Source organism: Cimex lectularius, unplaced genomic scaffold (assembly GCF_000648675.2).
Source record: "Cimex lectularius strain Harlan isolate CLEC.00 unplaced genomic scaffold, Clec_2.1 scaffold151, whole genome shotgun sequence".
Lineage (NCBI taxonomy): Eukaryota > Metazoa > Arthropoda > Insecta > Hemiptera > Cimicidae > Cimex > Cimex lectularius.
Genome location: NW_019392786.1, coordinates 153162 through 179550, shown reverse-complemented (window position 1 = coordinate 179550; position 26389 = coordinate 153162). Strand labels below are relative to the sequence as shown.

General features: G+C 35.3%; 2 protein-coding genes across 2 annotated transcripts; one reads left to right on the top strand and one right to left on the bottom strand.

The window, feature by feature from the left end:
• Positions 1 to 2150: 2150 nt before the first annotated feature.
• Positions 2151 to 25221, bottom strand: LOC106662550 (protein RRP5 homolog). Its single transcript, XM_014386727.2, has 24 exons — positions 25005 to 25221; positions 24800 to 24940; positions 23727 to 23867; positions 23526 to 23660; positions 23308 to 23458; positions 22478 to 22644; positions 18415 to 18648; positions 18157 to 18359; positions 17889 to 18087; positions 17551 to 17784; positions 17313 to 17478; positions 12558 to 12721; positions 12128 to 12283; positions 11922 to 12053; positions 11578 to 11854; positions 11335 to 11515; positions 10698 to 11268; positions 10420 to 10632; positions 10233 to 10361; positions 10068 to 10169; positions 3405 to 3558; positions 3166 to 3331; positions 2944 to 3099; positions 2151 to 2480 (listed from the first exon to the last, which is right to left on the bottom strand). The coding sequence occupies exons 1-24, from the start codon at positions 25098 to 25100 to the stop codon at positions 2330 to 2332; spliced, it is 4419 nt and encodes a 1472-aa protein (XP_014242213.1). The 5' UTR covers positions 25101 to 25221; the 3' UTR covers positions 2151 to 2329.
• LOC112127235 lies at positions 3585 to 5591 on the top strand. Its single transcript, XM_024227848.1, has one exon. It carries the CDS (start codon positions 4545 to 4547, stop codon positions 5082 to 5084), a length of 540 nt encoding a protein of 179 aa, XP_024083616.1. The 5' UTR covers positions 3585 to 4544; the 3' UTR covers positions 5085 to 5591.
• Positions 25222 to 26389: the final 1168 nt, after the last annotated feature.

The following is a 26389-nucleotide window of genomic DNA, read 5'->3' as shown; positions in this document are numbered from 1 at the left end:
GGTACTTTTATAAATATTCCGCCATCGACCCCGAACACACACTCACCCCCAAGGACTCTTCTTAAATCCGGCGGCATGCCTACACGCTCTCTGTATGGAGCCAAGGCATGACACGCCTCTATTATGTGGGACACATCGAGCAACCTTTCTCTGCATAAAGGGCACCTGCGCGGGCTTTGGGTTAGTTGATTATTGTAGATGGATTTATAACTTTTCACATCGGTAAAACTCAAATAGCAATTTAAGCAAGAAAAAATGTCAACTTTTAATTTAAATCCAGCTTTTTAACAATTTTTGGCCGAAAAGATGGTCCAGTATTTAGGTAGTATATAAGTGAGCCAATAAAAATGGTTTTAATTAAAAAAGCATTTTATGCTTTCCAATTTTATTATCGTATTGACTCAATAAGAGCTATTTAAAATAGTTCAGTGTATTGAAAGTGTGTGTGAAAAATGGCAAAAAGGAGGTAAAATTCAAAAGGTGAGGTTGAGATGGGAAGTTAGTGTCTGAGTGGATCGAGGTCACGATAGCTCAAGTGGTAGAGCAGCGGCGTATCTAGCCGAAGATCGTGGGTTCGAATCCCACTTGTGCCATTGACTTTTTTATCTCAACTAAAAACCTTAATTAATTGTAATAGTTCAGTGTGTTGGCCAAATCCAACTCCTAACCCTAAATCTGACCTTGGCGTCACTAAGGTCATCACAACATAGCATACCGCAACATACCGCTAACCCTAGGCTTTTAAGAATAAATCGGAAAGTGAAAAACGGTTATTTTTATTCTGTTACTCACTATATTGAATTGAACCTAAACCTAGCTTTAACTCTAATCCGTACCTAAAGCTAACCAACCTTTAAACCTTGGCCTAACCTAAACCAAACATAACCCTCAGAATTTAAAAGTGAAAAACACTCATTTTTGTTGACACCTCAATATAAAGGACTGAACGTAAACCTAACCCTATCCCGATCCTAACTCTACTGTTTGAAAAATAAACTGAAACGTGAAAAACGTTTTTATTGCCTCACCTCAATACGACTGAACCTAAACCTAACTCTAACCTGATCCTAACCCTCAGATGCACCTCCATATATTTCGAATATTGGATTAAGTTGTAAAATTTTCACCTGATGTAAAAAAATATATATACTAATTAAGTCATAGTATAAATTAAATACAGCGTTTCCATTTCTAGGAAAAATTATAATCGTGTAAGGTAAAGAATCTGTAATTTGGACTTCTATGTAAGAAAGTGGTCGTAACAAATTGAAATGTATTCTAGAATATCAATTGAGAGTATGATATCCAATAAAATTTATTTGTCTGTGAAAAGATCATAATTTTCATTACATAGCCCAGCCTATTGTTTATTAAATATTTGTTGTCAATTTTCCTGTTTTATTATTTTTATTATTATTTGATACCTTGTTCACCCAAAATATAGTTTAAAAAGTAATTAAAGCAAAGCATAATAATTCAGAATTATGGTGGTAATTTATTAAAACAATAAGTGTATATGCACGCTGGTCGGTTGCACAAGCTAATTGAAATTTTAAAAAAAAAGCAATAGTTTAAAATAGAGTACTCTCCAAGTTGAGAGGCTGCGCTCTCTCCCACTTTGATCGTCCCAAGCGACTGGCATGAGGAGCTGTGGCCGGTTAAAATGCACCCTATGCTTTGGTCAAAGGAAAGATGTAAATTTAACCAGACCTGCCTACTTTGAGAGTTTAGTCTGAGCCTGGCATGATATGAGTTGAACGGCGATCTTGACACGGCACTCATGTAACTTTCTCACAAATATTGTTTGGCGAGTTATTCGCGTAAGTAAAAGGATGCAAATAACACAATAGAAATGGAAGCAAGGAAAACTAGTAGTTAAGACATGGAAGAACATTTCAAAGCAAAACAAATTTTATGTTGGAAGGAAATACGTCAGAGACACAAGAACTGTATGGTCTGATCAGAGACAAAATGAGCACTCTATGTTGTGGAAGCGATTCAGAAGCATAACGAATAATGTTTTGTGTACGAAGGCATGAACACACAATGGTCCACTTCAAAAATGGTACTAAAAACCATGTGAAACAATGGGAACAAAAAACAGTGTTGGGCTTTGGGGTGGCAAACAATAATGATATTTAACAACAATAAATAATCAATAATTTTTACTTAAAATTGAATACTGGTCTGAGAATAACATGGGACCAATTAAACAAAAAAATTTTATTATCACAATAAAATTCTTTTTAAAAAAATATACAATAGATGTTTTGTATACAATAAAATAATCGTTTATATACAACGTTTATATGCTTATAGGGGATCAAGGCTAATCTTCACCATCCGAGGATAAATCATCATCAATAAAATCGTCATCATTGCCTTCTTCTTTTCCATCATCTACATCAGCCTCTTCTTCATCATCCTCTTCTTTTACACCATCTTGGTTGCTCTCTTCTTTTATGTCTTGAGGGCCAGATCTGTAATAATATCAGCCCATTGGTTAAACTATATTCAGCAGAAAATGTGCTTGCATTTCAAATAATTGTACTAATATATTTTTATTTAAAACCATAACAAATACTAATAAGATTAGATTATGTAGGAGCCGGCCTTTACAACCTGTGCTCCTCGACCAGGTCTATAAAGCATCACTCTTTTTTATCTAGAGCTCCTCATTAAGCTTAAGGCTTTCCACGAGACCCCAAAGCTTTTTCAAGGGCTCCTATGTGCATCCTACAGGCCCTGGCTTTTCCTCTGCCAGGATTAGAAATCTCAGCCTACATAGGCCTTCGCAACAACAGAGGACATAAGACATGTTCCACTGTTTCGTTTTCTTGGCTTGTTTCTGCCACTCAGATTCTATATAAATGTCTTTGCAATCTGCAGTGTCTAATAATAGGATAAAATTCGGCTAAGATAAACAATTTTAGTCATACTTACGATGTAACGTTATTGACATATTGTTCAGCAGCTGCTTTTACCGCCAGCACCAATTTCGGCGTGCCATAGGTTTCCTCAAAGCTCACCCATTTATTGTAGAGTGATTTCATTTTTCTAACTGGCAATTTATGACTCTTAATCCGTTCAAGTACATTTCTAGGGATAAATAAACAAAATAATTTATATTTATAAAACAAGTTACTTTCTTTTTCTTAAAATTACCTTGCTAAGTCAATTCTATTGGACTTAACAAGCATATCGACATATACATTCCATAAGTCGACCCGTTGTGGGTACGACGTCAAAAGGTTTTCAAAAAGGGAATGGGCCTGCTCTGGAAAACCGTGCTTATTCTCCAAAAGTGCAAACCTTGAAATGAGGGTCACATCTGTAAAACAATGTTGTTTTTTTTATTACTTATTTAATTGTTACAAATTAGTGTTGGCTATGTTTTAACATACGGTCTTTTCTTTGAAGGGACAAGAGGGACCTTTGAAGAAATGCTCTGGCTTTTTCAAAAAGTCCAACTGTCATGAGAGCGCCTTGGCAATGAAGCCAACAATCCATCCTGTCCCTGTATTTCCTTACTAGCTGATTGGCAAGCTGTTCTACTTCCTGTAAAATTACAACTGTAAAAACATATAATAATAATAATAATAATGTGGGAAGTTTAGGGACCAACAAACAGCTGAGTAAGCCCCAGCCCTTTGTGTGTTTTTACTCCTTTTCAGGTCTTTTCCGCATATTTTTCAGTCTGCAACCATTTGAGCAATCTCAATGACTCTCTGCTTTTATGAAAACTAAGTCGATATACTAAAATGCTAGCCTCCCATTTGTACCTTAGGCTGTCAACTATAGAACAGATATAAAGCATACAATACATCACCACAAACAGAAGTTTGGTCACAATCACTCAAACACTAAAGATGACGAAATGCATCTAAATTAACAAAAATCACCGAGGATAGGCAGATCAGGATGACAGGAAACAAATGTGGAACTCTGGTCACGTTCACTCCCCCTGAGTACTCCATATTCCTCGAGACGGGATCAAATCTACTCCATTTTCAATAACTACCTCTCATAATGTCATGAAATGCCGTGACCTCCTGAACAGCAGCGTCAAGACCAATAAGGAAGTCTTGTAGGCCAGGGGTGATGAAAGTGAGGAGGATGAACACCCAAAGGAATGGGCAACTTGTTCCTTCAGCAAGTTTGGTCCTCACTTTTTACACCCCTAAATGCCTGGTCAAAATAAGGGCGGCCTCCTGTAGATTAACCCTCCGCCGGGCGCAGCTGGCCTAAGAGGCCAGCTAAACACCTTTTTCCCTGCCATTCTTTTACCTGGCGGCCTAACGGGACGCCCCTCCTAGTAATTTCCTATTTAGGGGTGGTGCATAGGAATCCCTAATTCATTCTGTCGTCAACCTTCATTCTGCTAGCCTAGACCCATCCTGGATTGTCGAGCCAACTGCGCCTGACTGCATCATAAATTAAAAGATAAGTTGTTTCACGATATTTTTGTTGTAATCGTTCGTTTTACTTTTCAATTCAGTTTTCCTGACTTTTATTCTAGATTTCCTGCTGAAATTGACAAAAAAATGTATGATTTTTCCAACCCTAATGATGTTGCCGAAATTAGAAAACTCCTCGAGGATGATGCTTCTGATGATCCAGCACTGGTTGAGGATTTTGGCAAAGAAAGTGATATAGATTCTCTGGACGAAGTAGAGCAATGTGACGAGGACTCAGAAACGGAACCAGAAGATGAAGGGACATCTGAGAAGGTGGAAGATGATTTTTTTCTTGGAAAAGATAAGCAGACAAAGTGGACCAAGAAGGCATCTCCAGCTTCTTTTCGTCAGGTACAAGGTCACAATATCATTACACACCTTCCAGGGGTAAAGGGAGATGCTAGAAATGCAAAAACAGTATTGCAATGTTGGGAATGTTTGTCCACTACAGAAATTTTGGAATTGATTGTAAAATATACCAATCAATACATAGATTCAGTCAAATCCAAATTTGCCAGAGAGAGGGATGCCAAGGAAACAGACATCATTGAAATCAAGGCATTCATTGGTTTATTATACCTTGCTGGAGCATACAGAGGAAATCGTCATAGTCTGGAGGAGCTATAGGGTACAGAAGGAGATAGGATTGAGAAATTTGGCCTGGTGATGAGCATAAAAAGATTCAAGTTCCTCATACATTGTATTCGTTTTGATGATCGTACGAGCCGGAAGAACGGAAAGAATATGATCGACTTTGCCCAATTCGTGAAATGTTCGATTGTTTTGTTCAAAACTGCCAAAAAAACTACCTCCCCGGAGAAAATGTTACAATTGATGAAATGCTGCCAGGGTTCCGTGGGAGGTGTGCATTCAGGCAATACATTCCCTCCCCAAACAAATATGGCATAAAGGTATTTGCCCTTGTTGATACCAAAATGATATACACCTACAACATGGAGATATACGCAAGAAAACAGCCTGAAGGGCCATTTTTTGTCAGCAACAAGCAAAGTAAAGAGGTGAAACGAATCGCCGAACCCCTTTTTGACACAGGGCGCAACATAACCACTGATAATTGGTTCACAGACATAGATCTTGTTAATGATTTGAAAAAAAAAAAAAAGAGGTTTTCTTATGTTGGCACAATTAAAAAAAATAAATAAAAGACAGATACCAGACTATTTTGTCAATATCAGAGGGAGGACTCAACACAGCAGCTTGTTCGGCTTCAACAACGGTAACACTTTGGTTTCATACGTTCCAAAGAAAGGGAAAAATGTGATTCTCGTTTCATCACTCCACAAAAATAATGCCATTGATCAAAATACCGGAGAGCAGCAAAGCCAGAAGTGATTACGTTTTACAATACCACCAAAGGTGGAGTTGACACTGCTGATCAAATGTGTGCAACGTTCAGTGTGAGCCGGAACACAAGACACTGGCCGATGGTCATCTTCTTTGCATGTCTGAACGTAGCCAGCATAAATTCTCAAGTGATTTCGATTGCAAATAAACTTGAACCGCTAAAAAAGAGAATCTTACTCAAAACTTTGTCTCATCAACTTACGATTGGACAACTAGCCCGACGAAGTCTAAATACAAGTGGAATGCCGACTCACCTACAATCCTGCTTGAAAAGGTTTTAACCACAAGAAAAACCTGAAAATACGTCCACCTTACCTCCAAAAAGACGCAAATGTGGCATGTGCATGGCTGAAACAGGATTTAGAAGGATGACAAATTACAAATGTAAAAATTGTCATCAACCGATCTGCCTTAGCCAGGTAAATCCACTGTGCCAAGCCTGTTATTCAGCTGCAGATTTCGAAGATTCAGCATAGGTTTCTGCCCACTACAGCGGCAAAGAATGGTTGCACCACATCAGACTATATACTACATTTTTTTCCAGTATTTTGTGATAATATGATACTTGGTTTGATTAATTTTTGAAAACTTGTTGTACAAAATTCATAATTTTGGTTGTTTTAGTTTAAGCTTCATTATATTCAATAAACTCGTTTGTTTCCATCCAATTTGGTGTATTTGATTTCCGTAAATCCAAGCAAAGGCTACCTTAACGGTGTTTTGATTAAATTGATTAGAGGGGAAGGGGGAGGGTAAAACAGGTAGGTGGCCTCTCAGGCCGGGTGTGCCTGGTTTTGTTTCATTCAGAGGTGCGCCCAATGGAGGGTTAAAGGCCACCCTCACATACCAGCCCCACTACGTTGCTACAAATGCCAACGACTTGGGCATATCTTTGTGCACTGCAGGTGCAAATGGAGGGAAGCTAACCCGAAAGAGTTGGTGTGCAGCAACCTGCACCCTGCATTAACTGCGGTGGAGCATACACTGCCCACTCTAGCATTTGCCTTATCCTCACAGAAGAAAAAGAAACACAGTGACTAAAAATAGTAGATAGACTCTTCTACTGGGAGACTAGGGGTGACACGTGTAGCTGGGCAACCAGCTGAATCCGCCCCAGGCCTTGCCAGTAGACATACTGGTCTGGGAAAGTCTCACTGTGTTAAATCTCTATGCCATAATCTACTATGCCATACCTTTACCGAGCTAAGTTCTTGTAGCTTAGATCAAGGAACATTGGTTTTGACTCGTCTTTACAGACGGGTCTAAGAGTGATGATGGTGTGACATGTGACATGTATCGTGAGGGTGGGTCCACTTCATGGTTCCACACTGTAGCATTTATATAGCAAAACTGTATGCAATTTGGCATGCACTTGGGATGATTAAAAAAAATAGTGGCTCTGCCTTCCTCCTCTGTACCAGCTCCCTCAGTACGGTTACTGTGACAGGTTTTCCATCAGCCCTTTCATAGTGCTTTTGTTAGAGAGATACCTAGAACTGAAGCATCTCGGCAAAATGGTTGTCTGGGTACCTAGGTGTGTGGGTACCTACACATACATAGGTCTGGAGAGTAATCAAAATGCAGGCAAGGCAGACTCCGAACTTAACCACTGCGATCCAGCCCTCTGGCACTAAGAATGCAATAAAAAATGTTATTAAAAGAAGATAGCAGTGTCAATGGGCCAAGTCAGCAGAGAAGCTCTCACGTATCAAAAGCACTGTTGATGGGTTGCCCCTTGGCGGATGTGACCCTTAGAAGAAGGGTCATCCTCACCTGATTAAGAATAGGCCATGCAAGGTTGACACACGGACACTAACTTTTGAGCCAAAACCCACCATGCTGTTCTATGTGAACCACCTAGTTGAAGTGTATAATTCTTTTGCTCTGTACAGAAAGCATGCAGGAATGCCATCCGATTTGAGAGTCATGCTTGAGCATGGCAACTAGTATTTGGGTCCCCTGTTTTATTCAATTCTTGGAGGAAACTATTTAGTAATAATAGTAGTGTATTCCTAGCTGAAAGTGAATGTATTTATTAGCGTGAATGTACTTATTAACATCAATGTACTTACTAGTTGAGTGTTTTTTTTTTAGCCATCTACCTTTTAAAATTAAATATATTAAAAAATACGTGGATGACTTAATTTTAATTATACCGAGGACTTTCTTGGGGCTCGTTGTGGACAAGTTTAATGCTTACCATCCAAATTTGGACTTCACGTGTGAAAAGGAATGTGATGGAAAATTACCATACCTTGATGTTTTGTTACTCAGGGATAATAACACTATACTTACAAAATGGTATAAAAAACAATCATCAGACAGGATCCTAAATTATAACTCCCTCCACTCTTTTAAATTGAAAATAAAAGTAATATACAGCCTAACAGATAGAATTTTTAAACTTAGATCCCCTCAATTGTACTATGAATGTAAAGCATTAGTTAAAGATATTTTAGTTAAACATCAATATCCTACCTCTCTTGTAAATAAATAAATTAATGATAGAATTTTAACATATAAGAATATGAGTAAAGAAATTGTAGTACCTGTTAACAATACCATTAAATTATACAGAGGTATCACATATGTGAAGGGCATTAATAACAAGCTCTCTGCCATGGTCAGAAATAGAACTGCAAACTGTGATATACCGACTGTGATAGCCTTAAAATATAAGAACAATTTGGGAAATATAATTTTTTCAAAATTGAAATCAAAAGTGCCAACACAACTGTGTAGCAATGTTGTGTATAAATTGTATTGTAACGAATGTAGTTCTGTGTATTATGGTCAAACTAAACAATTATTGAAAAATAGATGTAGACAACACGCCTACAACGTTAGAGATGTAAATAAGCAAGGGACTGCGCTTTCCCAACACAGTCAAAAATATAACCACACGTTTGATTTTAACAATGTTTCTGTTATGGATAAAGAAAAATTTTTAGGTAGAAGATTGATTAAAGAGATGCTATACATTCATAAAGATGGTAATTTGTGTAACCTTAGAACAGATATATCAAACCTAAGTGTAATTTATAGTTATATCCTTAACCAATAGCTTTAACAGTATAATATGTACCTGAATGTTTATAAGTGATAATTAATTTTTTTAGAATTGTTTCAAATTAATTTATAGCTTCTTTTAATTGTATAATTTGTGATATTTGATACCAAAATGTTAGGGAATTTTTTTATTTTATTTTTTTTATTTTTTATAGATTGAAGATTGAGCCAGTTGGCAATATTGTCGCGTTAGGAATATTTATTACCTTTGTTTACCAAAGGTGGGCTCTACCGGCTATCCGTTATCCTCATATGTACCTGTTCATATAATATAATGATTTTTTTCGAGTTAGTAATTAAGGAAAATTTAAAAATTGTATATTTGTTAATTTACTTATGTTAATTTGTTAATACAGTGTCCTGATGAAGGCGATATATTCTGCCGAAAGCTCGACAAAAAAATAAATGTTGTTTCTGACTTCATGGCCTCATCCCCATTCTACCTTTTGCAAAGAAAAAAGTGTGAACATGCTTGTGAGAAGACTGATGTTAGAATATCAAGTTATACAACTCATTCAGGTTTTGTTGTATAACATGTGTAAAGGGTGAAGGAGAATATCAAGTACTCCACCACCCTAATGAATAGTATGTAAATAGAAGTGAATATTTAAAAATGAACATGAGTATAAATGGGTTTGGAACTGCATGCATTGAGTGTTGACTTGACCTAGCTGTTGTGCAGACAGCACCACCCCTTACTGGAGCCCAACCTCCAGTGGCTGGACCGATAAGATTGAGGTCTGCCACCGGACTGCCAACAATAGCGGTGGGTCATTCTTGAGTCTGTTGGCAAATTACTGTAAATAGCAAAAGCTGGAATTGTCAGTGTACCTACATGTGCGGATATGAGCCTTTATAAATTCAAAACCAAATCCAACATGCAGGAATAGTGATCTATATAAATTACTACATTGCACTTCTTGGCACATCATTTTTCAAAAATTGTGAAATCGTAAATGAGTAGAGCATTTTTGGGAAGCAATTTGTGAATTAAATTATTACGGTCGAATCGAGCCACTTTTCTAGCAGGAAGATGTTTGAAACAAGAGTTGGACAGGTCAAGTTCTCAGGATGTGCGATGAAAGTACTCAGCAAAATAGCAGTTTTATCAAGTTAGTTTACCATCTATGTAGCTTCCTTGTAAAATGAAAAAAAAAAATTATGTTTAAAACTTACAACAGTTTTGCCAGATTCAGCATACATATCCAAAACCCTAGAATTAATGGCATAGTCATCATTAAATTTCAATGCTTCAGTCAGCGTCTCTTGGAAGACTTCCTAAAAAAAGCATTATTTATTTTTTTCTTTATATTGGCGGTTTATCAAATATGAATTGCATACAGGTGGACTGTACGTGTGATCTAAATTGAGCAATGCAATCCAGACATTTTGTTTCTCTTGTTCTTCCCTCATATTAATAGTTTTCAGTGCTCTTTTAGCAACAGAGCGAGCCTTGTCAAAATCTGCAGTCTAAAATTTATAAATTTAATAATTTTGTTGATTTATAAGTAATTGAAGTGTTGGTTACCTGTAAATGGAATGCCATGTACTGAATCCACCTTTTAGAATTGTTAGGTTCACCAAGTAAGATCCTATCAAAATGATCTGCTGATTGTGGATTTGAATCTGCTCTGAGCAGTTCTTCTTCTTTTTCCCTCATAAGCTTTTCTGCTTCAAGCATTGCTGCTTTCCTTTCAGCCGGTGTTAATTTCTTTTTTGGCAACTTTTCTTCTTCAGATTCCTATTTATTTATTTTTTGTAAGTAAAAGATAAGACCGAAATTTTAAATTTTCTATAAAAGCCTACCTCATCAGCAGATTCTTCTAAATCCCCAGCAACAACTTTTGTTAGATCTGATGGTGTCGCATTGAAATCAAAGCCGCCGACATCCATTAGAGATAGTTCATCTAATACCTTCCATTTTTGTTGTTTGATTTGTTGGGCTAAATCGGGTTCAGTCAAATACCTTTTCATTTGTAATAAATTGATTTCTTGTTCATCTTGACTTAAGTATTCTGAAAACTCGTCAACATTTTTTTCTTTCCTTTTCCTCTTTTGTTGTCTCTTTTTAGAATTTTCTTCTCCACTATCTACTTCCATTTCTTCTTGTTGAAGAAAACCACAATCTACACTGGCTTTCTTGCGTTTTGACAAATTGGCCTTTTCTTGTTTGGGCAAACTTCCTTTAACATCACACTGTAATGTAGAATCTTCAACATCATTAGACGTACTTTCAGCTTTGCTGGCAAGAAGTTTTAGAAATGGAGTATTTTTAAATGGTAACAACTTTGCATTTTCAGTAGTAATGTGTTTTGGAACAAAAGAGGTAAATTTTTCTTTTTTACATGGGTATCCAATACAATATGATTTCCAATGGCTGCAAACAAATTTAAACAAAAATTAAATTGAAAAATTAAATATTTCAATTAAATCGAATTTTTACCATAGGATTTTAATTTCCTGAAAGCCCTTGGCAAAGAAATTTACTTTCAAACTGTTGAGTACCCCTTTGCTTGGTATATAAGCAAATTTGTTTATTGTTTTAATCCACCCAATCATTAATAATGAATTACCAAATATAATCCGTACTTCCTGGATTTTTGGATGTTTATCCTGGCTTGTTTCTAAATATTAAATAAACATATATTATTAAATTGTTCAGTGATTGTGAAGGTGAATGACAAACCTATGTTTTCCTCGTCTTTTTCTATTTGAGAAGAAGGAACTGTATGAATTACATTGTTCAGTACATCATCGAATAAAACGACAACATTTAATTTGGATTTGGGCTGTAGATTTTTGTCTGAATAGATACAGACTTTCTTCCCAGATTCCGTAATTCCTACAGTCGCTTTCGAACTCTTGTCAACACTTTGAACAATGACATTTAAAGTGTCGCCAAGCTGGAATTGTTGAAATTGTGAAATCGACCCCAAAAAACTCTTTAGATTGTTAACTGCCCACTGAAACATGAAAAGTATCATGTTAGCCTTGTCTTTTTCCTCAAAAATTAATGACAAAAAGGTATACTTTTTCATCTGGATAAGTGCTCTTGTTTCGATAAAGTTCTATGTTACCATTATTCTTATTATACTGTTTTACTTGTAGCGAAGCAGGCTGATTGTTATAATAATACACAGTTGTGTATTGCGAATTCAAATCCTGAAACGATGATTGAGTTTATTGCTTAAACCCAAAATAATTAAAAATTTATTATACAAAATAAACAAACTTACATTCGTATGATCTTCTAAATTAAAATATATTTCTTTATTGAACATTGGCACAGGCACAGAAACCTTCATGACTGAATTGTTGATACTAATGGTACAAGGCAAAATCATGTCTGTCTCAAGTGCCTTCACCCCTTTGGATACAATGTTTTTCTTTTTCTGAAAATTTAAAATTCGAAATTGTAACAAAATTAATGCTAATCTATTTCAGTTGGTCCTATTAACCAAGGTATTTATTTTAATGTATTTATTATTTTTTAATTCAAAGAATGGCTGTGTTGAAAAATTAATGTCACAAGCATAACTCGAACCCACGACATCCAGGTCAATACCCCGACCACTCGAGCCATCGTGTCTTCTGCCCTCGAGACACCGGCTAATTATTGTAATAAAAACTGAAAAAATGTTGGTATACACAAAGGTAAAACACTACCTTAAAGAAATAGCAGACTGACTCTCTCAGGCTAAAGACGGCTCTTCCGTTACGATAATTGAACAAGAAAGCATCGCTTACTGTATCACCCAACTTATATTTGCTTAAAAGAAGATTCCAAAGTTCTGGATGATCGCTAAGATGATGAAGAGGAAGATCAGCTTCTAAAGTGCACAAAGAAAAAATTATATTAAACTTTTTTTGTCATATTTTTTAAGTTTTTGTTTTTAGTTTTCTTCTTTTTTTATTTCTGTGGAAAATGATTTTCAAGCACTATTCTTAGCCTCACTTATTTAATTTTTATGTTATTAACACACTTAATTTAAAATACAGTTTGTTAATTTTCTTTTTGAACAATTTGACATAATTGAGTAAGTAAATTTTTTTTTTTAAATATAAAACAATTGTATAATTTAATAGCAGATGTGTTAATAATATTATTTTTGTAAGTTTTTTCAAGTCTGTAAGGTATTTGGTAACTAAAGCGAAAACAAAAATAGGGTGTATGCGAGGGTTGTTGGATCATCCTATTGCTGTCTTACATCCCTAAACGTACATTTCTAATAACCGTCATCCCTCATGACTGGACAATTTTATTTTCCTCGGTGTTCCATTTATGTACTTTATTGTGCTCCCTCAGTACTCCAAACAATCCAGTAATTGGAACAGCAAAAAAAAACCTAGCTGAGATTATACTTATTTTCCCTTCTCCACTAGTACAATGATCAATACATTTTCCTCGTGTTAAGTATAAATAAAATTTTAAATAAGTCAAATTGCTGTCATAGAGGAATGTGAATGGCATCCAACAACCTGTTTGGTGTTGTAGAGGGGGTGATCAATGCATTCTTCACACTATAGTCAATTAAAAAACCATGAGCTCTACCGAGATTCAAAACTAGAACCGCTAGTGGGTCAAATATGAATCTGACGCCCTAAACACTCGACCACCGCGTCCCCATGTGTTAAGATCGTACATACTTCATAAAAAATTACTGCAAAAAGGAAATAAAATTCTCTCTCTAAGTGACAAATGTTAGTTTTATCTTCGCCTGACAAGGGGAAACTTCAATCAATCTGACCAATGAGTTCAATGTGGATAAGGACAACCTCTGACTTAAAAAAAAAAAAAAAAAAAAAAAAAAAAAAAAAATGTAAATTTATTCATATGACACAACCTCTGAGGAAGGTGGTAGAAATAAAACATTAGTTCATAAAATCGAAGCACAAGCCCCTGGTCAAAAAATATCTAAAGAGCGAAAAAAAAAAACAGGTAAAATAAGCTAAAGACACTTGGAAAACCAAAAAACGCATTCAAAAATTGGTAATAACAAAATTATGTTTTCTCTTTCAATTAATTAAGGTTTTTTAGTTGAGATAAACAAGTCAGTGTCACGAGCGGGATTCGAACCCACGACCTTCGGCTAGATACGCCGTTGCTCTACCACTTGAGCTATCGTGACACTGACTTTTTTATCTCAACTAAAAAACCTTAATTAATTGAAAGATATTAACTGGTCAAGTGGACCACGAAAATTAGTGAATTATGTTTTTTTACAAAGGTCAGATTTTTTTTTTAATGCTCCCGCAATGAGTAGAGGGGTGTAAATCTGATGTTTGGCCTGAGCCTCGATGATAATCGTGGAGAGGCATATGGGAGTCACAGGCTCGCATCTATAACTAGGTGTTATGCTTGCTATAAACAGGGTCATTTGCTCATGACCGCTCAGGGAGAGAGATTTCGGATGTTAAGGCAATATAAGTACCAAAAGACAGCCTCCACATGACAGATCACAGGTGGATTTAGCTCAAGGAAGGGTGGAATTCAAAACAGGGAACGAAACCCCAGTGATGATCCAATTACAATCATTCCGGGGATACAGTTAAACAAAGGGAACCATTAGCAGTTGATGTAACTCAGGAAAATGTAAACATCTAATAGACAATGGTGGAGGTTTCACTCCTTAGAAGGCCCATTTGAGGCGTTCCTCTCACCAAGTCAGAAAAAAGTCAAGGGGTAAATAAAGGCGCACTGATGGGCCAAAGAAGAGAGAAGTTGAGAGTCATTTTCTACAATGAGGTGAACTTTCATGTAGCCGAGATGATCGTCCACGATAGGATTTAAGACATGGACGCCCTGAGCGCTATGGATGTAGTAATATCCGCCAAGGCAGGCATACTTCACATACTGCAAGTAACATAGCCAGAAAAGGAAATCACAAGGACGTTTAGAGCCAAAGGGAAATACGAAGGTAGGAAGGAAGACACAGAGAAAGGAAGAGACCATATGATGGCAGGTGTGGAGAACAGATATGATGAGAAAGAAAATAATTTTATGGGCATACCTCGTAACAGAAGTCACCCTACTCCCGTAGTAAGAGGGGTTGGTAGTAGCAACGGTCGCGATACCAGAAAGCACCAAAGTATTTTTTGACTGGACCTAGAAGGAACGACGGCCCGACTAGTACGTCGATATGATAAATGAACAAGGGAGAAACTGGGTTCAAGTAATTAACTTGGGTTTCGAGTCGCAGGGGCTACAGAATTGAATTAGATCGGGGTTCATTGAAGTTGCGAACACCAGGAACGTCCATGTTATAAAAGAGGAAGGACAGAGTCTACATACCACAAAAGTGCAGAAAACGAAAGGAAAGGACGAGAAGTTACAACATATGGACTCAGGGGATAAGAAAAAGTTTATGAATATATTACAATTAATTAAGGTTTTTAGTTGAGATAAAAAAGTCAATGGTACGAGCGGGATTCAAACCCACGATCTTCGGCTTGATACGCCGCTCAACCGCACCTTTTGAATTTTCCCTCCTTTTTGCCATTTTTCAAATGTCGTGTAATCGGATTGGATTCTCGATGACAAATAAAATGGCCACGGAGAGCTTTAGTGAAGTATACTTTTAAATCATTAAATTCACTAATTTCATGGTCTGCTTGACCAATTAATATATTACAATTAATTAAGGTTTTTAGTTGAGATAAAAAAGTCAATGGCATGAACGGGATTTGAACCCACGATCTTCGGCTTGATATGCCGCTGTTCTACCACTTGAGCTATCGTGACCTCGATCCACTTGGACACCAATCTCCCATCTCAACCGCACCTTTTTGAATTTACCCTCCTTTTTGCCATGTTATTTGTCGTCGAGAATCCAATCCAATTACACGACATTTGAAAAATTCCTATTCCTTTATTTTTGTTAATTCCTGGATCCTTGTTCTCCTTTTGGGAGTGTGCCCACTCCTCGTTCAATTAAGTGTATTTGCAATAGTATTTGTATTGAATGATTTAACTAAGTTGAAATTTTGATTTTTTTCTGTAAAGAGGATTTTTTTTCTAAGACTTTTATGTATGTGTGTTGTTTTATATTTCTTGTTATATTTATTGTTTCTGTTTGGAAAATCTCAGAGTTGTTTGGTCAAGGACCGAAGGGTTCATTGGGAAGACTAACAAAATTATTGGTAGCAGAGCTTGGTTTTTGAAGTTTGCCAGCTGAGGATTTAAAAAATAGCTGAAAAACTCAGTATTCCTGTGGCAAATATGGCCGTTTCCACATGTAAGCCAAAGGGAAAGTCCGAATCTGATCCAAGATCAGCTTATTGATCAGGAAAGGAATGAGATCACAGAAGCCTGCCAAAAACTTTAGAACTATCAAAAAATTCTTTACAGAAAAACACTAATACATAAATCACTTCAATACAAATACTATCGCAAATACACTTAATTGGACGAGGACGACTCAAGAAAGGAACAAGGATCCAGGAATTAATGAAAATAAAGGAATAGGCTCACTAGTGTTGACTCCAGTGTCTCCAGCCACTTAATGCCTTTCTCCCCACTTTTCTTACCACTCCTCGGGGAAGAAGGTCCCCACCAGGGTTGTTTGTATACCAAACAAGCAAAATGTATGCATTAATTAATTTTGAAACCTTACAATTTTACAGTTATCCTAATGGCATTTTTCTCGATTTCGTCGATTCTTACTGCATAAAGATCTCGTTTTTATCAAAACTTCTTTAATATGTCTGAAAATACTAAAATTTCCTCTGATCCTTCCGATCCATTTGCTCATTGAATTTTTTTACTTTATTTTTAAATAAAATGCTTCCCCCTTAATTACAACCTATAAATGTCATGGCGTCCTCAATAATTTAGTCATTGACAAAAGGCTCGGTTTGAACCTGGCGTACTTACAATGAGGTTAATTTTATTTGTTTTATTTTAGTACATATTGCCTGCTCTCTGGCAGACAGTTGTAAACCATAGCCATAGTGTACTTTTTTATATTATAATTATATTGTAAAATATTATTCTTACATTCATTGACAAAAAAAGTACTTTTTCATTTATTCATTTTTAATTACTAATTTCAATAATTTCGTGGTCTGCTTGACCAATTAATATATTACAATTAATTAAGGTTTTTAGTTGAGATAAAAAAGTCAACCCACGATCTTCGGCTTAATAGGCCGCTGCTCTACCACTTGAGCTATCGTGACCTCGATCCACTCGGACCCCAACTTCCCATCTCAACCACACCTTTTGAATTTTCCCTCCTTTTTGCCTTTTGATCGTGGGTTCGAATCCCGCTCGTGCCATTGACTTTTTTATCTCAACTAAAACCCTTAATTAATTGTAATTCTTAATTACATTTGAAAGAACACCAAAGGCGTATTACTTATAATAAATAAATAAACTTAAAAAGTTAAATCATTAATAAAAATAAATATATAACTACTTACTGAATATTTCATTCTTTTCTTTGCCAAGACAAATAATCCCTTCTTTTTTAATTTCCGTTATAATCAAAGTGTACTGTTTTCCAATTGAAAGATTGGACTGATCCACTGATTTCAATAAGGAAAATTCAGGATAACCTTTTTTAAAACCAAACACATAACACTTAACCTGATAAAGATAAAATACGACATTTAAGACACAAACAGTTGAAATAAAATGTAAACACTTTTAAAAACTTACAGTTTCGCCGAGTGTATATTGTTTAATGTCTTTGATTAAATTTGTACTATTTATATTCACAGTGATTCCTTTGAAAAATGTTACTTTGATATCTTCTTCTTCTTTACCCGTTATTGTACCGTAATAAGCTTCCCCTTGTGAAACTTTTTTCAAGGATTTTAACGCAGGACCTGACAGTAGCAACGGATTAAGCGTTATTATCGCAGTATTGTAATTATCTTGAATTTTCAACACCTAAGAAAAAAGTAATTGTTTTAGCATGAGAAATTTTATTAACCAGTAGAATATATTAAAGTTCACATTTATTTTATTAGAACTCTAATAGTAAATTTCCTTACCCTTCCTTCTTTCTTTGAGCCAATTTTAAGGAAATGAGCGCTTCCAGGATCATCAGATACATGTTCGGAAGGAATAAAAGCTCTGAGCTTCCCAATCGTACCCACATAGCCGTTATGTTGCTTTTCAACTATAACAACATTAACGATCTGTCCAACTTTAATATTCCCAGTCGTTATTATCTTTTCATGGAGTATATCACTAAATTCAGAAAGTAAGTTGAAAAAAAAATGAAAAAAAAAAGTATGTCAACTTGGGAAAAAAACTTACTCTTCATTTGAACAAGAATACATCGGCTCTATATAATCATATCCTAAGACCCTGACTGAAATGTGGTTTCCGACTGGAAAACGATCGACTTTTTCTTCAAAACTTGTCATATTTGACAATCTACGATGTGTTATCATTCCTCTGTAAATTTTCTCATTGTGGTTCAGTTGTAACATCACTCCTCGTGCATTTACTTCTAAAATCTAAAACACAATTTGGTAATAATAAAAAATTATAAAACTGTCACACTGTACTGACCTTAGCTCTTTCCAATAAAGTACCATCCTTGATTTCCTTCTTCAATACCGAATGAGGTTTGATAGTCATACTGAAAGCTGTTAACTCGCTAAAAGGATATTTGTAAAGCACTCCCACTGACACATCAGTCCCAGCCTTATAATCGCTTAGTTTTGGGGAAAGCAAATGACTATGCAATATGAATCCACCAAGACAAGAATTGTTCAACGTGATATACACAGCATTTTTTTTAACCTAATAAATAATTTTAACATAAAAAAATATATATATATACATACACACAAAGACAAAAGAAACCGGACACTTGTATTTATTGCCTTATTTTTCATAATAACTAAATATAAAGATTAAGTGTTTCTTAATGGCCTGTAGTTTCATACTTTTGTAGTAGTGATGAGCAGTCAAGAATGAGGTAGTTAAGAAAAACACCTTTTTCATTTTTTGCCGACATTTCAACCTTTATTCGGGTCATATTCAGGGCATAAAGTGTGGTTCTATTCTTGGTGGTATCATATTGGGTTTTATACAAAAACTCAACAAAAAACTGAAGATGACCCTAATAACAGTTGAAATATAGGCAAAAAATGAAAAAGGTGAAAAAGTTGTTTTTCTAAACTACCTCATTCTTGACAGCTCATGACTTCAGCAAAATATAAATATTAATTACAATTAATTAAGGTTTTCAGTTGAGATAAAAAAGTCAATGGCACAAGCGGGATTCGAACCCACGATCTTCGGCTAGATACGCCACTGCTCTACCACTTGAGCTATCGTGACTCGATCCACTCGGACACCAACTTCCCGTCTCAACCGCACCTTTTTGAATTTTCCCTCCTTTTTGCCATTTTTCAAATGCCGTGTAATCGGGTTGGATTCTCGACGACAAATGAAATGGCCACGGAGAGCTTTAGTAAAGTATACTTCATTTTAAATCATTAAATTCACTAATTTCGTGGTTCGCTTGACAAAATGGCAAAAAGGAGGGAAAATTCAAAAGGTGGGGTTGAGCTGGGAAGTTAGTGTCCGAGTGGTTCGAGGTCACGATAGATCAAGTGGTAGAGCAGCGGCGTATCTAGCCGAAGATCGTGGGTTCGAATCCCGCTCACAAATTGGTCAAGCGGACCACAAAATTAGGGAATAAATATTGATAGTTGACTTAAAACATAAATACAACATTAATAACTTGTTGTTTACCTTTATAAAGTGTTACTAATCATTTTACACTCTGACGATTAAAAATAAAGAAAATCAGTTCAATTTCATCCTTTCCAGAGCCAACTTGTCAAGTGAGTTAATTGGTTTTTTTAAAGTGTTTTTCGACAAAACAAAAAAAGTTTTTTCTTAAAAAGTTAAAAGTCTCATCCAAGCAGATGCTTTGGCCAACAACGCATCCGTTTCATAGCCCAAGTCATACATGTGCTATGGTCCACCATCCACAATGGTCAACTGCGGTCTCGTCCAACGGAAGTTTCAATCGACAAGAAGATAGCGGTCGACTGCGATGTACGAGGGCTAGAATTGATCAATGTACTCCTCTTACCGCTCTATGGAACCGTCATTTAACTCCAGAGAGGTACTCAACTATAAACGTTCCGTAATGTAAGAGTGAGCTCTAAGGTAGGCCGTCCACTGGAGCCGTTTTCGGCCGAATAGGGCCGGATGATCCAAAAATGAAGAAACAAATGAGCACGCGTCCATTAGAACCAATTCGTTCGGTCGTGTTGGGCCGTGTACGGCCGAAGCACTTTCCGATCCAAATAAAGTTGGATTTTCCAGTCCTATTCTTGGAATGGTTACTTCGACTTCAACTGTCAACCACGTGACATCAAACGCTCACCATTGTTTAACGCCGTTCTTTGCTTCATTTCGATGGATTGCGAAAAACTGATGTGTGGTTGAGGAGCAGGCTCTTGGGACATACGTGATCCACTGTATCATCGGAGAGATGTCTAGCGTAAGCTGTGGTCAAGGATAGCTTTAGAAATGGAACTTCCAATATTTTTGTTTATTTCTTTCATTCCATTTGTATGTAAACTAAGAATTTTCGAAAAGCAACAAATCTTCTACATCCATTTGGGCTGTGTCGTGAACTGACGAAAATCGGCTACAGTGGACGACGGCGTTTGGCTATATTGCCGGTCGTCCGTTTGGTCAAATAGTTCGGCTGTTGAACGGCCGTCGTAGTTCGGTTCCAATGGACGAGCAGCCTTAAAGTCATCAGAAGGCTTCATGAGTATAGCCTTAATGTCCCACATCAGGTTCTCTACTACTAGAGTAGAAAGGTGACTTCGCAAATCAACATCTCGCTTCGTCTCTTGAACAATGGGAGACTGCTCTCTCTCCAGAGATGAGTACCATTTTGGTATATGGCAATCAAATGACCAGGACCGGACATGAAGAACACTTTGCTTCATCTACATTACGTCAATCACAGCCTTGTCAAAAGTTAAGAGTTGAAGGAACTGCCCAGCTGACTCTGCATTACGACTTCATATAAACCTGGCGCTTATCTTCAACAGCGCGTATTTCTCCCCGTTCTCCGGACGCACAACATCCTTCTGACGAATCTCTCGCCTTTTCTGTGCTATAATCGTCTCTGTATGTTTTAAAGCAAATAATTTTTTTTAAACGACCTCTGGTGTTCCAAACATAACTAAAGACAGTCTGGTGTGGGGTGGAATCAACATCCATGATCGAACCAAACTGATTATCGAACAGAATGAATTTTTGACTGCAATAAAGTACATTGAGGAAGTTTTTCTTGAAGTTGTCAACCCATTTGCTCCATTTATTAGGGTCAACTTCGTGTCAATGTATAATGGCAGATTGTCACCGATTACTTGGAAGATGCAGGGAATACCACAATGAATTGGCCAGCATGGTCTACTGACATGGATCCTATAGAACACTTATGGGACATGACAGTGACAGGTCCAACAATCATTGAAAAGTTTCAAACCGCTCTTGTTGAGGAATGGGATTCTCTTTCACCAAAGAAAATCCGATCACTTATTTGTACGATGTCTAAGAGTCTTAAGGGGGGCCACGGTAGCCAAGTGGTTAAGGTGTCAGACTCTCAGCTAGTAGATCCCGCGGTCGTGAGTTCGATCCCCACCGTCGCCTCTGGACTTTTTCTGACACCTAAGGGGACCTGTGGCCGCAATTGAAAGAAATTGACACGGCACTCATCAATGGAAGGAGCGGGATCAGATCTCAGTGACCCTGAATTTGGTCCCAACCCCCTTCAAAAATGAGTTTCTTCGATGGAAGACACCACCACACCAGGGGCTCAAATTCACTCTTGTGTTGCGAGCCCCCAAAAAATGGAGCCAGGGATAAAGTACAATAAGCTGTACAGCCTCCAGTTCCTGGTATCCATTGTTTAAAAAAAAAGTCTCTTCAAAAGTTTTAAAATTAAAAGTCTTAAGTCTACGAAGAGTCTACAATTTTGGCCAGAGCAAAATAGGGTCTGCACCTTGACCCTTTGAGTCCTGTCCTCAACCTCTCCCTTCGTCATTTTCCAGCAGTTCCGATTTATATGTGTCCCGATATGAGCATCTCTCACTTTCCCCTTCAATTTTCCTTTAACATTTTCCCAAATTTCCCATCCTATTTTTCACTTCCTGAGCTAGAGGACAATCTACAGCATTGGGCCCCAACCTCATAATGACCTTCAGGGAGTGATTTTTTTTTTTTAATACAATCCATCCAAATTGTATTTTTTTCTTTTCTTTCCTTAATTTTAAATTTTTGTTTTAGTATTCAGCCCAAACAATGGGTAATTAAGAGCAACACCAGATAGTAAATTGTTATTTTAATTTTAATCTATCACTAAATGATTTTATATTGTTTTGATGCATTTTCTTTCAGACCATCATAATTAAGTAATTTTTAAAAAATTTACTAAAACTCGTGAATTTCTGATATTCATTATTTTGGTGTACATTAAAGTATGTTGTAATTAAAAATAGATATAGTTTGAAATAAACAACAATATACAATGTCCGGTATTTTTTCTTAATTAATTTACTTTTTTAAAGTCTAAATAAATCAAGTCACTTACTTCGTCAACAGTGGCATTAAATGTTGCACCAGGAATGAGCATTTCAGGAATAACTCTTGATGTCACTTCTTCACCAACTGCATCAGGATGTGCAGAAACTTCAATTATATTTGTCTGCTCACTTAGTTTACACTTAACCACCTTACACCATACTAACTGACCAGTGCCTAAATGACATGAAAAAATGTTTAATTTTTCAAATATTTCTGAATAAACATAATAAAATTATTTTATTAAATTCCAACTTCTTATTTCAAAAGCAGTACATGTGAAGCCAACTTTTAACACCCTGGCTGCCAATGTGTTTGTACGGAAATGTCACTTGTTTTAAATATTAATTAAAATATAAACTTCTGTATGAGGTATGTTGAAATTGTTTATAAAATAATGTATATTTTTGTTATTCAAGCAAACAAAGTACTCTACACTAAAGTCTTGCCATGTCCATATTATTTCTTTAAAAAATATTTAATATTTAAATTTTATTTTTGTTTACCTAAAACAAGCTATTAAAATAAATGTGAGGTGTTTAGTGACTGTTAATTAGTTAATGATTATTTGCAGATCATGAGAAGCGGTCTGGTGTGACATAGGTTTTAGAAAAACATTTTCTTTATCGTCCTACATGTAGTTGCATAATTTAAACAACACTTATAAATCCCAGACCCTGAAGATGATCTTAATAAAGATTGAAATGTTGGCACAAAAAAAATGTGTTTCTAAATCTACATCACACCAGACCGCATCTCACGATCTCCAAATAATTATTAAAATAATATTATACTTAATTTAAAAAAAATAAATAAATAAAATAAAATAAAATAACCTACATAATGGTCGTTTCTTATTCATCTGCTCTATAAAAACACTAGCATTTTCATTGCTAAGAAATGCAATAACACCTGGTATGCCAGTGAAAATGGTATAACCATGGTCAGTTTCACTCGATACAGCTCCAATAATTAGCATTCCTTTAAATACCTGAAAAAAAGTGACCGTTCAAAATTTAACCTAGGAAAGTGCATGTAAAATCAACCGAATTACACACCTGTGTAAAATTGAGTTCTGAATTGATTGCTGCAGGATTCATTGTTACACATATGTCACGAGAATCTGGACTACTAATTCTCTTACAGGGGTAACAATTCCCGACCGTGAACATTTTATGGAGATTAATTTTTTTCTTTAAAAAAAAAAATTGTAACAATTAGCTATTGGTTTTTACAATTGTGGTATTATAACAAAATACCTTTTCATTTAGTACATTGTTAAGTGGCTGAGAAATGTCCTTCACATGAATTTTAGCAGAAATCCTATTTGGAAGTTTGACAGATAGTGAGTTTGGATGAATCTCTACTACACAGCACATTAGCAATGTGCCCTCTGGAACCTAAACAAAAACAAGTTATTATTATATAGAAAAAAAACTAAAATTGTGTTTTTATTATCAAATAATTTAAGAATATAAATCATAAAATTAATTAATAAAAAGCTAGGATTAACAAGTATGTAAGTTTTCTTCACTGGTTTGAGAAGATACCTTTACAATTTTGACCAAATTCAGGTTTATAATCCTGCAGACCAAAGGACAACTCTCAGTTTTGGGCAAACACAATAAACAAATACATTATTAAGTTTATGCATACGATTCCTGTTAATTAGGTTAATTTCTATGCAGATATGATGTTTGTTGATCGACCTGCAGATAATCTATTAGGGTGCCAATCTTCACAGAAGTCATTGGACAGGTGAAAAAAGAACCTTTTTTCATTTTTTTTATATTTTTTAACAAAAAAAGGAAAGAAAGGTGTTTTTTTTAAATACCTTTTTTTCAATAATTAATAAAAAGCATATGTATGGCACATTGCCAAAAATTAATACATAGAAATTAATGTAGGGTTCCAATTTAAGTAGAGGTTATTAGACAGGTGAAAAAAAGGTTCTTTATTCTTTATGCATCTAATGACCTCTATGAAGATTTGGAACCCTACATTAATTTCTATGTATTAATTTTTGGCAATGTTTGTGCCATACTTATGCGTTTTATTCCTTAAACAAATGTTCCATAATTCCTTATGTTGCGATCCTTTTATTTAAAAAAATTACAATGCTAATATGATGGAGTTAAATCTATATGACTTTCTTCATAGTATATTCGTTGTCAAGTTTATTTTATCTTCTTGAGTGTTTATTCAATACGTAACTGAAAATATATGTGATGACATTTATAACAGATGCGAATACGGTTTTCCCAAGTGACAAACCTGTGTCATCAAAACTGAAAAAACTTATATTAGAATAAACAAGCTAGAAAAAACTTACCGGATATTTGAGAAATTCCACATTTTTATGACCAATCGAAGGCAACGATGCATAATTTTGCACCTTTGATTTTTTCATGCGCTCTCTCTCCCTTTTCCCAGGCTGTGCTTTTAACTTCTTCTTCGGCACTCGTTTGTCAAACTTTAACAAAATAATTTAACAAAAGTGAAAAAACCAAAAAGATCTAAGCTTAAAATCGACTTACAATAAATGTTCCTTTGCGTTTCAAAGATCTTTCCTTCCCCTCATCGTTTCCTCCACGTGGAAAATAAACATCATCGTCGTCTTGAATTGATACCATTTTATCAAATTTAATTAAAATATAAAATATCGACCTTTAACACGATATAATATAATACACCCTAAGAAACAACTTATAAACAAACAGCACGTGGTTCTGGAAGGTTGCATACATTTGCACTTGGCCATGGGCCTTCGCACCATAGTTCCTCATGTCGCCACCAATAATTTATGTCTCCTCTACATAAAAATTATAACTTTAACTTTTACTAAAACTCAATTTTGTTAATAATACACTTAAATTAAGATTACATTAGAAAGACTGGAGCTTTTTTTTATGCCTATGTCCACCATTGACCATGGTTGACCATAGACCCATTCAATATTTTACTATTTATATTTTTTACATGTATTTTCTTTGTAACACTGTTTATTATTAATTATTTCAAAAAGCTTAAGGCTAAAATTTAAAAAAACATAAGTTATGTGCTAAGCTAATTCATTTTTAATTTCTTTTCAATCCTGAGTCAGTACTGAAAGACTTAAATTTATCATTCCTTGACTCCATAAGAACAATCAATATCATTTTCCTTAATATAATATAAATTTTAATGTTCCAAAAATCTTCAGCTATTATCCTGTATGAGTACTAAGCATCTATACTATTTTCTCAAAAATCCATTGATCCAGCTTTGCAATGAAAACTTATAATATTGATTTATACAATACGACTCACAAATTAAAGATTACAATATATGTAAAAAAAATGGTAAATCTTTTTTGAATCCTCGAACTGTGCAATTTTTTTCCTTTTCTTTTTCTATTATTTTTTTTACTAAGACCATACCAAATAAATATATTTCTATATAAAAAAATGATATGTTCTCCACTTCGCATACATCGAGGACAAGTTGGAAGGACAAAGGAAGAAAAAAAAAAAAACTTTGACTGTACCTTATAGCAAGCTATGAAATGGTATGAATGTTTTGATTTTATTTTGCCACTGGTATTCTCAGCAAGAGGGAAATAATGGTGCTTTCAAAATTGTAATACATCTTCGGTTTGATTAAGAACAAACTATCTATTTCATTTTATAATCAAAAAGTTTCAAAATACAAAATTTGTGTAGTTATAACTACATTAACATCAAACCTTCGTTTGTTTTATTTTTTGTTAGTACATTGGATTAAAAAGAAAATAGCAAAAGGTTAGAAATTATGTAGGTGGGGTGAGTATGATAGATTAGATGATTATTATGATATATTGATATGATGATATACCATACTTACCCTGGCTTCATCATTTCTATTAATTTGCTAGTCAAATTCAAAGCATTTAATGGATTACAAC